The sequence below is a fragment of the Panicum virgatum genome, chromosome 9N, assembly GCF_016808335.1.
Source record: "Panicum virgatum strain AP13 chromosome 9N, P.virgatum_v5, whole genome shotgun sequence".
NCBI classification, from domain to species: Eukaryota; Viridiplantae; Streptophyta; class Magnoliopsida; order Poales; family Poaceae; genus Panicum; species Panicum virgatum.
The window spans coordinates 73,854,997-73,869,853 of record NC_053153.1 but is presented as its reverse complement, the minus strand read 5'-3'; the positions used below and the strand labels follow the sequence as shown (position 1 = coordinate 73,869,853).

Here is a 14,857-nt window from a genome sequence, read left to right as displayed (position 1 = left end):
CCAGCCATGCGCCAACGCATTTAACGCCTCCCAACCGCGACGGGGAGCGAGCGACCTAGGCCAGGCAGCGCGAGTGCGAGCTAGCTGCCGGCCGCGCGACGGCAACACACCCCTGCGCGCCCCCACCGCCTCTTTTGAGTATTACTATTAACGCCTGTTTGAGAGGGCTTCTTGCGCGGCTCTATACGCGGCTCCAGATGAAGCTCTCCCAAACAGACATTTTTGGAGCAGCTTCATGCGCGGAGCTGCATCTGGAGCCGACGACGGCTTCCACAGAGGTGGAGCCATGAAAACATGGCTCCGAGCGGCTTCGAGCGCAGGCCCGCGGTCCAAGACCGTTTTGCCCCCGGCCGCGCGCGCTGCGTCTCCTTGCGGCGGCCGGCGAGGAGGCGTGACGGCGGCAGGAGGCCGGGCGGGGCGGTGCGGGAGGCCGGCCGGCGGCGAGGCGGGGCGAGGCAGGCCGGCGGCGGGAGGTGGAGGCGCGGGTCGAGGTAGCCGATGGCGGGAGGAGGCGGCGCGAGCAGAGGCCACCGCCAGCGGGAGGTGGAGCTGCAGGCCGAGGCCGCCGGCGGCGGGAGAAGGAGCCGCGCCCGTGGAGGAGGAGGCTACCGGCGGCAGGAGAACCGTGGAGGAGGCGGCGGTGATGCGGGTTCCCGTGGAGGAGGCGCGAGGAGACGATGGGGACAGGAGTGGCGGATGGATAAGAGGAGATGAGGGAAAAAAGAAAAGAGGAAGAAAAAAAGGAAAAGAAAAAATTGAGAAGAAAAATGTAGAGAAGAGCAAATTAGACATTCTACAACCCCAAACTAACAAATGAAATTATTTTGCCAAATATTTTGTAAAACGGCTCTAGCTCCACCAGAGAAGTCAGAATCGGAACTGTTTTTGGAGGAGCTGGAGGCCTGCCAAACAGTTCCTAAATTTTTCTCGGTCCACGCCCGCGCGACGACCACCGGCGGCGCGGCAGGCGGCCGCGCCGTGGCGGCGTGGCCACGCAATCGGCGAGCCCCCCACTCCTCGTCGTCGTTCTCGGCCCTCCTCCCACGCGGTGGCCGGCGCCGGGCGGCGGGCAGCCATTAACTGCGACCCCAACCCCAACCACAGACACCGGTTGTCACCAGAACGCAGCTGCCTGCTCGCCTGCCAGCCCGTGCGCACCCACCCACTCACCCACCCGCCATGCGCCTCGCATTCAGGACCCCATCAGGATCAGCCCGTCGATGGCCGCGCGCGGCCCCGAGCGCGACGCGCTCCAGGCGAGTGGAGCTGGAGATGATGCTCCTTGTCATGAATGCAGAGGAGCTCCGAGATGTTGTGAGGTGGAGCAGCAGCAGAGGTGCTGCCTCCTGTTCAAGGTAGAGCCTGCTCCGGAAAGGTTGTCGCCACGCCAACCGCGGTGCATTACTTGGGTCGGCCCGTTGGGAGTACCAAAAAAGAGCCTGGACTTTTCTTTAGTAGTACTAGTACAGCAAATTTGGACAACCGAAGGGAGGCTCCGGGGATACAAAAACATGTACAATCATATCCAATTCAAGAACAGAAATCATTCCGATTATTAATCTTCTCGAGTAAAATAATCGTACAAGGGCAGCTATAATCGTTCAAAGTCATGACCTTTCAGTTTGCTTCATACACACAGGTCTTCCCCAAAAATATATAAAAAAATGAGCTTCGGTATCAGCATGAACAACAGCAACAGAAAAAACTCTGAAAAGTAGCAAGTTGAGCTGCGTGATCGACTTAATCAGCGTGCAAGTGTCAAGCAAGTGGTCCTAGTGAATATGTGTCTTTCTCTCTTTTTTTTCTTGGTTAGACTAGGAAGGGCTGGATCATGAGTAGCTCGTGTTCGCGCTTATAAACAACTGGTAAGCAAATGGCAGCAGCTAGCAAGCGTTAGTCAGAGAAATATCTCTGCACCAGCTCCGAGTGTAGTATCCATGGCACTCCAACGCATCACTGGATCCCAGTCAATATCACACCATAAACTATCCCTACAAGCAATCGAGAGGAAATGAACAAGCAGAGACGATTGGCTCCGATAACTATCAGGAGAATGCAGGTATCCCTTTCACCAGTTACAACATGGATTACAATTTACAAGTGCTCCCTTTCCTTCCCATCCAAGTTCCAAAACACCACCCAATCCCTGGCATAGGCCAGTTTCGACAGCACGCCCACGTTAACATCCAATTTTTCCAACAACAACTAGTTTTAATTAATCTCCTGTGATGATCGTCATTCCTTGTACGTATGGTGTGACACGTCCAGCGACCAAAGTATGGATTTTTACCCCCTTTTAATAGACCCGGAAAAGAAAAAGGAAGAGGAGAAGAAAGAAGAAAGAAGAAAAAAGAGCACAAAGCTCCGATGCTTCGCGGGACGTACAGTTACAGCTTGACGACCTCCGGAATGTCGACGGGGTAGCGGTGGATGCAGTCGTCCCAGGGCCCGTTGGTGGGCGTCTTGATGGTGCGGAGGCACTTCCAGACGGCGCTGTTGCACTTGAAGCCGCTGCCGAAGCCGATCTGCCAGACGCGGTCGCCGCGGCGCATGCGGCCCTTGGCCTCGATGTAGGCGAGCTCGTACCAGAGCGAGCTGCTGGACGTGTTGCCGAAGCGGTGCAGCGTCATGCGGGACGCCTCCACGTGCCGCGCCGACAGCTGCAGGTTCTTCTGCAGCTCGTCGATCACCGCGCGGCCGCCGGCGTGGATGCAGAAGTGCTCGAACGCCAGCTTGAAGTCCGGGATGTAGGGCCGCCAGCTCTTGTTGACGAGCTTGCGCCCCACCAGCCGGAAGAAGAAGAGCAGCTGCTCCGACATGGGCAGCACCAGCGGGCCGATCGTCGTGATGTTGGACTTGAGCGCGTCGCCGGCGATGGCCATGAGCTCCTTGGAGAGCGAGATGCCCGAGAACCCCTGCTCGTCCTCCTCCTGGTACACGCACCGGTAGGCGCGGTCGTCGGCGCCCTTGTGCGTCCGCACCACGTGCACCAGCCGGTACTTGGCGCGGTGGGCCTCGCGCCGCCGGTTGGAGAGCAGGATCGCCGCCGCGCCCATCCGGAAGAGGCAGTTGGGCAGCAGCATGTCGCGCCGGGAGCCCTGGTAGAAGTTGGGCGTGATGATCTCCGTGGACACCACCAGCGCGTTCGAGTTGGGGTGCACCTAACAACAATTAATGATGCATCAGACGATCAGCTCTGCAAATTCGATCTGTTGGTTTTAACAACTCGGCGACTAATTATATTAATATAGCTAGCATGATCAAGATCAATTTGTACCTGCAGCATGTCCCGGGCGAGATCGATGGAGATGAGGCCGGCGCTGCATCCCATGCCCGAGAGGTTGAAGCTGCGGATGTTGCTTCGGAGCTTGTACTTGTTGATGATCATGGCGGAGAGCGACGGCGTCGGGGAGAAGAGGCTGCAGTTGACGACGAGGATGTCGATGTCCTTGGGCTTGAGGCCGGTGCGGCGGACGAGGTCGTCGATGGCGGAGAAGATGACGAGCTGCGCCTCGGCGCGCGAGGCCTCCATGCTGGGGTTGGGCGGGATGTAGTGGTTGGCGGGCGGGAGGCACGTGTCCTCGCCGAGCCCCGAGCGCTCGAGGATCCTGGTCTGGAAGCGCACGCTCTTGTCGTCGTCGCTGATGAGGCGCGTGTGCTCCATGAAGGTGGCGAAGGGCACCCGGCAGCTGGCGGGGGGCTTGTAGCAGGCGTAGTCCACCAGGTACACGGGCCTGGGCCGCGACATGACGTAGACGGTGCCGACGAAGACGACGAGGAAGGCGGAGCAGAGGATGTGGACGAGGTCGAGCTCCAGCGAGCGCCAGAGCGAGAGCAGCTCGCCGGGGCCGAGGCGCGCCAGCTCCAGCGCGGTGGTCGCCATCACCGGCACCAGCAGCAGCGTCAGGAAGTGGTTCACCAGGTACTGGTACCCCAGCTTCACGTACTTAAGGTTCACCGACCCGGAGAACACGCCGCCCGCCGCCGGCATGTCGGCTCCCCGCTCTGCTCTCCGGAGGGCAGCGTCGTCCTTGGGCTGCAACAGCGTGCCGTGCCCGTGCGTCCTGCGTTGTGTGGAGTGGCCGCGGCCGGGGCGGGTGGGGTGGGGTTTGTTTGCGGACGAGGTGGTGCCGTGGTGGGGTCTTAATATAGTGGGGGAGCCGGGACGCAGGCCTGGGGGGCGCCCGTAATTAATTCCGGGGCAGATGGGTAGTTTAAATGAGAGCCCGGCTACCGCCACCAACCCGGCCAGCCTCCTTCCTGCTCAGCTCCGGCGCTGGTGAGCAATTTCGGGAAAGCAGCGACCGCCGATGACTGGTGAACAGGCCTGCTGGTGAAGGCGTGACGAGCTATAGCCCACGCGAGGATCGGTGTGTGATGAGTGGTTTGGATTGGATGAGGTGAGAATGGTCTATCAGATATTCAGATCAAGATCATCATCATCCGGTGCAGCAGAAAACCGCAAGGATTATGCATGGGCAGCAGGGAAGGCACTACGGTTTCCGCGGTTTGCCGAGCCGCAACTTGGACCGGCAGTTAATGGTGATGTCGATCGGCCATTGCCAACTACACAGCGTGCTGGTGCTACCATTAGCAAGACCAATTTCGCACGAGTCCTGGCGGTGAATCGTGCTACATTTCACAGAGAGACTGCAGGGGCTCCATTGGACCATTATGTTGTTGTGCTGTAAAAGATAAAAAAGTGTCGATATCCGTGTGCTGTAAAAGATTAAAAAAAAGAATTCCTTCTAGAGATATCCGAGCACAGGGCATTGAAGGAACTGGCAGGACTCCTACTCTCCGTGTCTCGCTCTTTTTGGCCTTTGTTTGGCATTCCTCAAAACTAGCGCACACGTTTCTCGAAAAAAAATCTTATATGTATGAAGTACTAAATGAAGTGTATTTATAAAAAAAATTTTAGGGATGTGTGTAACTTTTCGCGACGAATCTAATGACAGTAATTAATCGACGATTGGCTACAGTGATGCTACAGTAATCATCCTCTAACCGTGCAGTCGAATGCCTTATTAGATTCTTTAGGGTCACTAGCGCGGGGTTCTGGAGTTTGTTTTGTAAACTGATTTTGTTTGACACCGTAATTAACGGTCAAAATATCATTATTCATTAGCACGCTAAAATCTTAGCACGAACCAAACAAACAAGACCTTTACTCCTACCTCTTACAGCCTGTAGACATGTACAGCAGGGGTACTTTTTATGACTGCAAACCCTCTTCATTTCTTGTACATGTACGGCGACACATGCAGTGGTTGGCCTGATTTGGCTCCCTTGCTTGCTTGTGCGACCGCCGGGTCAGAGCGATGCAAGGCAACGGCAACGGCCTCAGGACTGCCACATGTGCAAATTAATCCCTTGCTGGGACCTTCTCCTCGCACAATTAAAGCCCCTGCTTGATTATGAAGCTCATCATAGATCAAGATGAATGCTGCCAGCCAAGTTCTCGCATGATGCACTGGCAACCACCGAACTGCTCGTGGCTAGGTTTTTCCCCTCATTTGGAGAGGCTAGAGGATTGAGAAATCCTGAGATGCCGTTCACCTGCTCTGGAAATGGAAAACCAATCTCGTTCTCAAGCCAAAAAAAAAAAACTCATGATCAGACTGTTTCTAGAAGCAGCAATCTCTCTCTCTCTCTCTCTCTCTCTCTCTCTCTCTCTCTCTGTGTGTGTGTGTGTGTGTGTGTGTGTGTGTGTGTGTGTGTGTCTCCACGAGTGCTAGTATATGTAGATTTATAGAAAGAGCCTGCACAAATTTTGAATGCTTGGCTTCAGCTCGATCTGATGGGCTCACTGCAGCACGATGCGTTGCCGGCTAGTCATCGACGTTTGATGGCTTCAAGTACGTGTACTTTGCAGATGTGGAAATGCAACCCTGATATAGCACTCCGTTTCCTTGTACTCACCATACAAAATTGCAGAGGGTTCAGACTTCAGGGTTTCAAGTTGTGAGGACTCAAAGAGTTGGCTGCACGTGTCATCTTTACAGAGGCTCTATCCGGAGGCAGTTGAGCTCACAAATAAAGGAGTATCATCATCTTGCCAAAACTCGTTTGGCACATCACAGATGCCAAATTCAAAGCTTTTTTTTGGAAGTGTAGTTGGTGCCGAAGAAGGATAGGCAAAGCGCACAGCCGCTCATCTACTTATACACTATCCACCCACCCTACCTCCCAGTTTCTCGGGGCAGATCTGTAAAACGCAGTAGCAGAGCAGCAGTGTGGTGGTCCGGTCCGGTCCGGTCCGGTCTGGTCCAGTGCAAGTATTATAGGGTTTAAACTTGAATTGGGCCAGTCAAACAAAGCTCAGGACCAGGAAAAGAAAAGTTGTCCCGAGTGGTGCCCAAACCGTACCGTGGCATTTGAATGTTTACCAGGCTGCGTCAACAGTCATTTGGCCTTGGCCATGGCTTGGACTTCAGGCTTCAGGGATCAGGGGTAGACGAAACGAAACGAACCCACCAGCCTGTGAGGGCCGGGGCTGCTTTTAGGTGAGCCGAAGCTGGCATCTTCTCCAACAGCTCAGGCATCAAATGCCCAAACAAATATTGCAATATCGTGGCTTTAGTTTCTCCCAAACAATTGGACGATGCAAAACCTCAGCCACATATCTTGGTTTCATTCTTGGTCAAATAATGGCGCGAAATGTTTGCAGGGAAACAGCATCCTCTTGCTTCCCTGCGTGGAGGAACAGTAGTATCATCGCAGCAGCAGCAAGCAGCAGCTCGGATTTGGCCTGGATTCTGGACGCATGGGGCATGGGCGGCTGTCTCTGTTTTTGGAGTTGGGGGTTGGGATCGGAGGAGTCATCCCGCGCGAAGCACCGCTCTGAAAGCGTCGCCGTCCGTGGTCGTCGCTCGTCAGGAACTCATGGTCGCTAGCTGTACCCGCACCGCCATTTATGCGGCCTGCAGGTCCTATCCTCTTTGGTTGACGATGTCTCTAGCTAGTCCCCGAGAGGATGAGCGTGGGCCAGCCGCGCTCTTGTACGATACACTATTACTGGGCCACCGGTTTTCTACGTAACATCTGCTGCTGCAAGTCTGCAACAGTGAACCGAGTTATTTCAGCAGCTCTCACTCGGCGTATTAATGGTAACTGCTAATCTAAACCGATCTTGACATGCTAGACGCTGTCTGTTACCTGCAAGATAATAACACGCGTGCAGTGCCAGCCGCGCGCGTTCCTATCTGCTCATCATCGTCTTCCCCTGAAAGGGAATGGGACTTGACCCTGAAAAGACCACGCATCTGTACTCGATCTGTAGGGATCCAACATACATCCATATGGTTATGACATAAGCACGTCTTACTTATGCGCTATACTAATTACGGATTTGATCGCGGATTGATCAAACCTCAGCAGACAGTACCGGTGGCCGCCATAGCAGCAAGACGAGACGAAGTGACTCTGACAACACAGTAGCACACCAACTTCAACTTGCCAACGCCAATTGAAGCAGCTTGACATTGCTTCTAGAAGCGAAAGGAAAGGAATAGCACTGAAAATCTTTGACTTGTGTCTGAAGCACTGTAGAAGTTGTCCACCCCATGCTGGACGTGGAGAGAGACACGGAATGAGCGAGTGAATTCAGGTCAACGTTTGGCTTGCAGGCTCATCATCAGGCATTCAGTCAGGCTCATCCATCTGCCGCCACTAATGGTTCAGCGAACTCAACTGTGAGTGGATCGGACACCCTCCATCCGGTTTCCTTTTTCATACGCGTGCGGCGTGTGCGTGCTCGCGGCGCTACCTGATGCCGGAGGCTGCGACTACTAGAAAAGAAAAGAGTCTTGCCGGCCAATCCCCCGGCATATATATCCTGCCGCTATATGAACCGCAACCTGGTCCGCGTGCGGTTGGGCGTTGGTGAGTTTGGTCGCCGGTAGGGTGATCTGAATCTGCTGAACCCAAAGAGAAACACTTGCTTCGACGACGCCTAGATTCTTCTTCTTCAGTTTCCAGCTTCACGACGGCAATCGATCGCATTTGCAGCAAGTCTGTAACACCTCAGGTGTTAAATTCATACATTAGTCGCTAATCATCATTTAAACATGGTCATTAGTGTTAATCATGTATGCTTAGTTAAATTTCAAATCTTGACTGAGCTTTGACCATTGTTTTCTCCCAAATGCAAAACTCGAATCAACTTTTTCCCAACATCAAGGCTGTAGAACTTTTCTTCCTCTACAACTTTCGTTTAGGCCAAATTTCAAGTTCCTATATAAAATTTTGAATTTTGGATCGTCAAAATCGGGTCAAAATCATTCAAATGTGTTCACTGTGCACCACTGTGCTTGTACGCCGCCCATGCCGCGCTGTGGCCGTCGGCGAGCTCCTCCACGCGTCGGCCATCGCACGCCGACACCTTCCGCGCGAGCTCGTACTTATCTCCTCCCGGTGCCGTCTTTGTTTTCCCCTCCCATCCTTCTTCCTCGCGCTCGCGCCGAGCCGAGCCCGAGCAGAGCCGCCGCCGGCGTCCGCGCCGATCACCCCTCGCCGCCCCGCCTCGATCCCTCGCGCCCCAAGCCGCCCCACCTCGCCATCCACCTCCGCCGCCCCTCCACGAGCTCGGCCAAGCCCTGTCCCGACCGAATCGGCCCCTCTGCTGCCAACCCACCCCACTGCTCATCCACCGGACCGCCGCCCCGCTCGTCGAGCTCCCACCTCCGGTCCTCCTCGACCCCCAAACGACCCCGGAAATCGCATCCTCTTGCCGCAGTGAAGCTTGCCGCCGCCCAGGGCCTCCGGAGCGCCGCCGCCGCCCGCCGCTCGCCGTGGGGAATCCCCTTCCCAACCATCCGAACCCACACCGACCACATCCACAGGTTGCCCTCGCCGTTCTCGTGCTTTTTCCCCTCTTCTCCTCCGCCGACCGGCCACCACCTCGCCGGAATCGAGCTCCCCGTGCGTTCCTCTGTTTTGTTTTCCGCCCAGGGACCTCGTGCAAGAATAGATAAAAGTGCAGGGGTCTTTTTGTGAAGTCATAGACTCATATGAATAGTGTCGCAAAGGGCTTTTTCAATATTTTAGCTGGAAATTTTGAAAATACATAAAAAATAGTAGAAAAATGCTAAAAATGCAAAACCAATTTTGTTAGCTTCATCTTTTAATGCTCTATAAGATAGAACCAACAAATGTGTTGTTTGACAACTTTTGCTGTGCAGTTTTATTTATGCTAGATAAATGCTTTTGTAGCTTGTTAAATGCATAAATGGAGTTAGGAGCATGCTAAAAATATAAAACTAGTTTAGTTATCTTTGTTTTGACATTTAGTATTTAGAAAAAATACTAAACCTGCTGTTTGGATAATTTTTATGTGATGTATTGATTTAATCATGAGTAATGCTTGTTTTAGCTTGTTTAATTAATATCTGCGATTCTGGAAGTCTAAAAATCATGAAATTTATGCAGTAGCTTACTCTTTGCATGCTTAGTTTACTGTAAAAACTTCATGTCCAGAATCTATTCGCATATTTTTAGATATTTATTTTTTTAGTTTGTCATGTTGAGGCTAATTTAAATACTTTTCAATATCAATAAATGTTGGAAAAATTATGTGGCATGCTTTGTCAATATCCTGTTAATCTGGTAAAGTTTGTTACTAGATCATGTCTGCAGGTTATATTTTTTGCATTTATTCAGTTCCTCGCTAAAGCTTTTCCTTGTAATTTGCTAGTTAATGCTTTTCTGCATATCCAAATTTAGTAGCTAATTCTTGTTCCTATGTAAATCATGCCAACCCTTTTTGGATCATAATGTGGTTTATGTTTATTCACCTTGCTTATATGTTCTTGCTAGTTAAATAAAGTTCTAGTCTAACCCTTCTTGCTATACAATATGGCTTAGCTTTTCTAAAACAAGTTTTGTAATACTTTTTTGAAGGAAACACTTCAGGCTAAAATAAATTGAATAAACTCTAGTATTGCAACACCAAACCGTTGCCTTCTGAACTTGTTTTATGTTTGGTAAAGCTAACTCATAACTTTCATTCATATGGATGCTCCGTCATGACCTTGCGTCTGTTTTGTTTGCCCTCTTTAGTGCGTCATTTATTGTACTCTCATGCATTCATACATCAGCATTGTTGCATCTCATTTAGGTATGCTAAAAACGCGATGCGTGGAACTAAAGGATAAAGTCGGAGCCAAACCCGAAGATGATGTTTGGTGGACATATCCAGAAGATGGACGGATGGATCTCGATGTGCATGACCGGAAGAGGGTGCTCATCAAGCGAGTATCATCTAACTAACACCAACTTAGTGTTAATCTCAGGCAAGCCCCGGAGCATAACCCTTATTTTCAGTATTTAATGTTTATTTAAGTATTTGTGCATTTATGCTTCTAGGAGTTATATAAAACCCTAGTATGCATGTCTCTCCCTAGGTACCTATGAGTCTCTACTAGTATATAGGCACCGTTAGAAATGATTTGCTAAGTAGGAATTCGGTAGAAGTCGAGTGATTCCTGTCACTAGCGAGATATAGGTCCTTGTTACTTATGGAAAAGTTACCGGAGAATGAATCATTGAGAAAAGAAAGGAAAAATGGAGACCAGTCGGAGATGAATTTGGTTATGGATATGGAATGGATGGAAAGTGAGCCTCCGCCTGTGTCGATTGAGGACCGTACCATTGCTTTCCGTGTTGACCAAGTTTGAACAGTACTAACCACATGCCGGAAGTAAGAGATAGTCGAAACCGGTAAGCTAATTACCTAAATTGTGTCGAAATCTGATTCTCGACCTGCGATGCTGGGCAAGGGATGATGGATGTGGTAGTCGTCTGCGGGTCCACAGAGTGTTCGCCGTGTGGGGCTCCTCATCCGGGTGTTTGCGGGCTTGATTCAGGCTTCGGGGTAATCATGGGAACAGTTGCTTGGTGTGACTTGACGGGATCGCACTTGGCGTGTGAGTTAGGTCCACCTTGCAAGATTAAATCGGATCGATTCGCCGTGACTCGCGGATATGAGAACCTTGGTCACTTCATCACATCGTACTAAAAAAGTGGAAAGAGATTGAACTGAGAATGTTTGGTTGTGGCACTCTAAAAAGATAATGTGATCAACCATGCGTGCTCTAGATGTTCAGGCAAATCTAGTTGGTATTTGTATGATAAACTTGAGCTAAAATACTGAAAGTAAGGATCCACTATTAGTAGCTTTTCAGCAAAAATAACTCCAGAGCCAAAAAGCTTTGCATGTCTAAGAGTCGGCTATGTATATACCACTAGTCGGGTAAGTCTTGCTGAGTATTAATATACTCAGGGTTTGTTGTTACCCTATTTTTCAGGTATAGCTGCTGCTGGTTGGAGCTAATCAAGATTCACATTGGTGGGCTCGATGTGACATCCCCCGACTTGGTAAATATCGTTGGTTTCAAACTGAGCTTTATATAAATTTCAGCTGCATTACAAACTCTGATTATTTTATTTAAATTTATTTTGCAAAACTCTGCTTTGTAATTTAACTCTGAAAACTTTCATCTGCTTATAATCATATGTGCTCATCTTCGTGCGAGACTCCCAGTGTTTTCGATCCTTAACCCAACAGGCTGTCGGATTATACCGTTTTAAGTGCATGGTAATTTAATTAATATTTAAAATGATAGTTAGTGCACTTAAGCCGGTTTAATTTAGGCGTTTCTGTGACAAAGTCGCTGCCGGATCGGTCATGCTCATGCATTGGGTGGGTCTTGGCTCCATCTTGAGGTGACGCACTGACCAGAACAGCGAGTCCAACTCCAATCGAGCGCGTTAACTTGGAGAAATCTGCTAATACTAGGCCTGATCGATGCAGTCTTGTACTGGTGCGCTAGTGGTAACCCTCAGTGTACGGGTTGGGTTATGGTGGTGTGGATGGGTAGATCTCTGGAGGAGGACCGCTATCTACCTCACATGTTTCATTGGAAACTAGGTGAAGAACGCGGCGGACGCGTAGGAAGAAAACATAAAAAGAAACTGAATGGGGAAAAAATTGAGGAAAAAAAAGGAAAATTGTGAGAGAAAAAAGAAACACGGCACCGCACGGCAGTGGACGCCACCGGGCGTTCCCGCCACCCGCGTCTCTGTCTGTATGTCGCCTCCGTCCATAGGGTTGAAAATGGGACGGGAAAATCCCGTCCCGACTGGCTCCGTTTACCGTTTAAACCGACCGTAAATCGTTTCCGCGAAAAAAATGGGAAAATGGGAAAACAAAACGGGAAAACAGGCGGGAACGGGAACGGGAACGGGAACGGTTGGGGTGTTTTCCCGACCGTTTTCACGGTTCCCGTTTTCAGACGGGAAAATTCCCGCGGGAATTCCCGTATTTGTCGTAGTCGGCTGTGTTACCTGTGTTGGAAACGTGAATTGTTGTTTGCATATGTTCCAACGTGAATTGTGAATTCGTGATTCACTTTACCTGTGTTTCTTAGTTATACGAGTCTTGTTTCCATGTTATTTATGCATAGTTGTAATTATTTTATCGAGTTAAATGTTTGAAGTGGTTGTATGTATTTTCCCGTTTTGAGTTATCGATTCCCGATCGTAATCGGCATGCTCCCGACCGATTGATTCTGTTCCCGATATCCCGTAATACCGATTTCGTTTTCCCGTCCGATTTTCCCGTTCCCATTTCCGTTCCCGATCAAAAAATACAGTTGCGGGAACGGTTGAGGGGTTTTCCCGACCGTTCCCGACCGTTTTCATCCCTATCCGTCCATCTCGCTCTCGCCGCTGTTCGCGCTGACGCCTTGACACCAGCGTCGCCGCCGACGCCATCGCTTCGACACCAGCGTTTGGATCCGCCGCCCGCTCCATGCCATCACCCGGATCTGCCGACCGCTGCACCGCCTCGGCACCGCCGCCCACTGATCCACCTCGACGCCGCTGGACCAGATCCGCCGCCCATTGCTTCGTCTCGACGTCGCCGGCCGAGATCCGCCATCGGCGCCCTCCACGGCGAGTGGAGGGCGGCGCGCTGAGGTGGCATGGGGAGGGACGGTGGCAGCGTCCTGGAAGGGGAGGGGTGGCGACGGCGTGGAGACGGAAAAGGGGAGGGATGGAGGGCGGTGACTGCCGGGAGGCGGCGGGATGGAAGTCGGGGAGGAAGGGGGCACGTTGCGATGGGGAGGGTGGAGAGGGCGGGTTTTTTGCAAAAAAAAAAATATGGATGGCGGGTTCGAATAACAAAACTTGAAGGGTCTATTTGCGATAAAACCAAGGAACTGTGTGGATCGATCTCGCACGACGGATCGGACAGCGTTGTGCTACTTTTCTCCGGGGACACGTGTCGCTCCGTGGGCAGCCGGGTGCTCCCAAGCCTCCCTCTCCATGGTGTGTAGTATATAACATACATATATAACATATTTGTGCTAGTGTGTATCTGTTGTGGTACTATACGTAATATAAGATGCAGCTTCGCTTTCGTGTTGATGTTTCTTGTCGATCGTGGTTTACACATCAGTTGTTCCTACGAGAAAGATTTTATTTTTCTCACCTACTGGTACGGGTTAGATTAGATATAGTAGTATGTGTAGTAGTAAAGTCACTAGCGGCAATCGTAGTAGTTAAAGAAAAGAGGGGGGGGGGGGGGGGGGGGGGGGGGGGGTTGAGGGCGTTCCATCGTTGCAGTATATTCCTTCGGATATGTGTTGCCCCTTTTAGTTTAAAAATTTATACTAGTTTTTTGAATGAGCTACCACACTTTAAAAAGCTAGTACAAATTTCTGAACAGTGGCGGTGGATATGGTACCTATTTGCACTCGGACCTGCATCTTGGGCTAGGCATGTGGAGGATTATTGACATGCATGTGAGATTTTACGTACTGTTAACTAATTAGGAACTGAAACTGATCATCAGCTCACCGCGCGCGCTCAACCGCACACAGTTCAGCTCATCGACCTCTTTCAGTTATAAATTGACAAGAAACTAGGCATATAGCCCGCGCATTTGCGCGGCTAGTATTGAAAATTCAAAAAATTACATATTATTATATCCTTACTTAAAGATTATACTAATTTTTTTTATCATACATCACTATTCATTATCATAAATTATATTATATTATGCATGTAATTATTTTTATTTTGTTTTATTTTGATTGATTGTTTTCAGCTTTGGTTTTTATTTATAGTATATGTTTGTAACTGATACATAGCAAAATGATATTTTATATTTAATTTTTTATAATGGCATTGATGGGTGATTTTTAATTAGTTATATGAGTATTTTAGACTAATTTTTATTATAATGGTAGTGGTGGGTAATTTTTATTTTTCTCCGATTAATGTGGAAATTACTAGGTCTTGAGAGCGAACGTGGAGTCTCCGTTTGTTGGCCAAATAATAAGATAATAGATTTTCATAATGGCATTGGTGAGAGCGAACGTGGAGGCTCTGCTCCGATTAACAGAAATTTCTAGGCCTTAGAGCGAACGTGGATGCTCCGTTTATTGGTCAAATAATAAGATAATAGATTTTATAATGGCATTGGTGGGCGATTTTTAATTAGATACAGGGATATTTTAGGCTAATTTTTATCATAATGGAAGTGGTGGGTAATTTTTATTTTTGATTTTTCTCCGATTAACGTGGGAATTTCTAGATCTTCAGAGCGAACGTGGATGCTCCGTTTGTTGACCAAATAATAAGATAATAGATAGATTATTAACAGAGAGGCTAAGGCGTATTATCCGGTTAGTTCCAAATTAAAACGGAGCTCTAGCTAGCTCCTGTCTCACTAGCTGTCTCGACGTCATTATCCGCCTAAACACATGCATGCATGTTCGTGTACGAGGATTACGTAGTTCTACGTCAAGGGTGCCAGGGTGGTACAATACATATGTTGAATTTCTACCTGTAT

At 49.9% G+C, this 14,857-nt stretch overlaps 1 protein-coding gene across 1 annotated transcript; it reads right to left on the bottom strand.

The window, feature by feature from the left end:
• Window positions 1-2,012: 2,012 nt before the first annotated feature.
• LOC120693551 (3-ketoacyl-CoA synthase 6-like) lies at window positions 2,013-4,378 on the bottom strand. The gene is made up of 2 exons (XM_039977004.1): window positions 3,278-4,378; window positions 2,013-3,161 (listed from the first exon to the last, which is right to left on the bottom strand). Exons 1-2 carry the CDS (start codon window positions 3,989-3,991, stop codon window positions 2,388-2,390), a joined length of 1,488 nt encoding a protein of 495 aa, XP_039832938.1. The 5' UTR covers window positions 3,992-4,378; the 3' UTR covers window positions 2,013-2,387.
• Between the last annotated feature and the right edge of the window lie 10,479 nt (window positions 4,379-14,857).

Bases quoted from the DNA above. Each gene is read 5' to 3' on its own strand.
- LOC120693551 (XM_039977004.1), bottom strand. From the start codon at position 3,991: ATGCCGGCGGCGGGCGGCGTGTTCTCCGGGTCGGTGAACCTTAAGTAC. The intron at 3,162-3,277 runs GTACAAATTGAT...AATTGTTGTTAG, and splicing joins TCGCCCGGGACATGCTGCAG to GTGCACCCCAACTCGAACGC.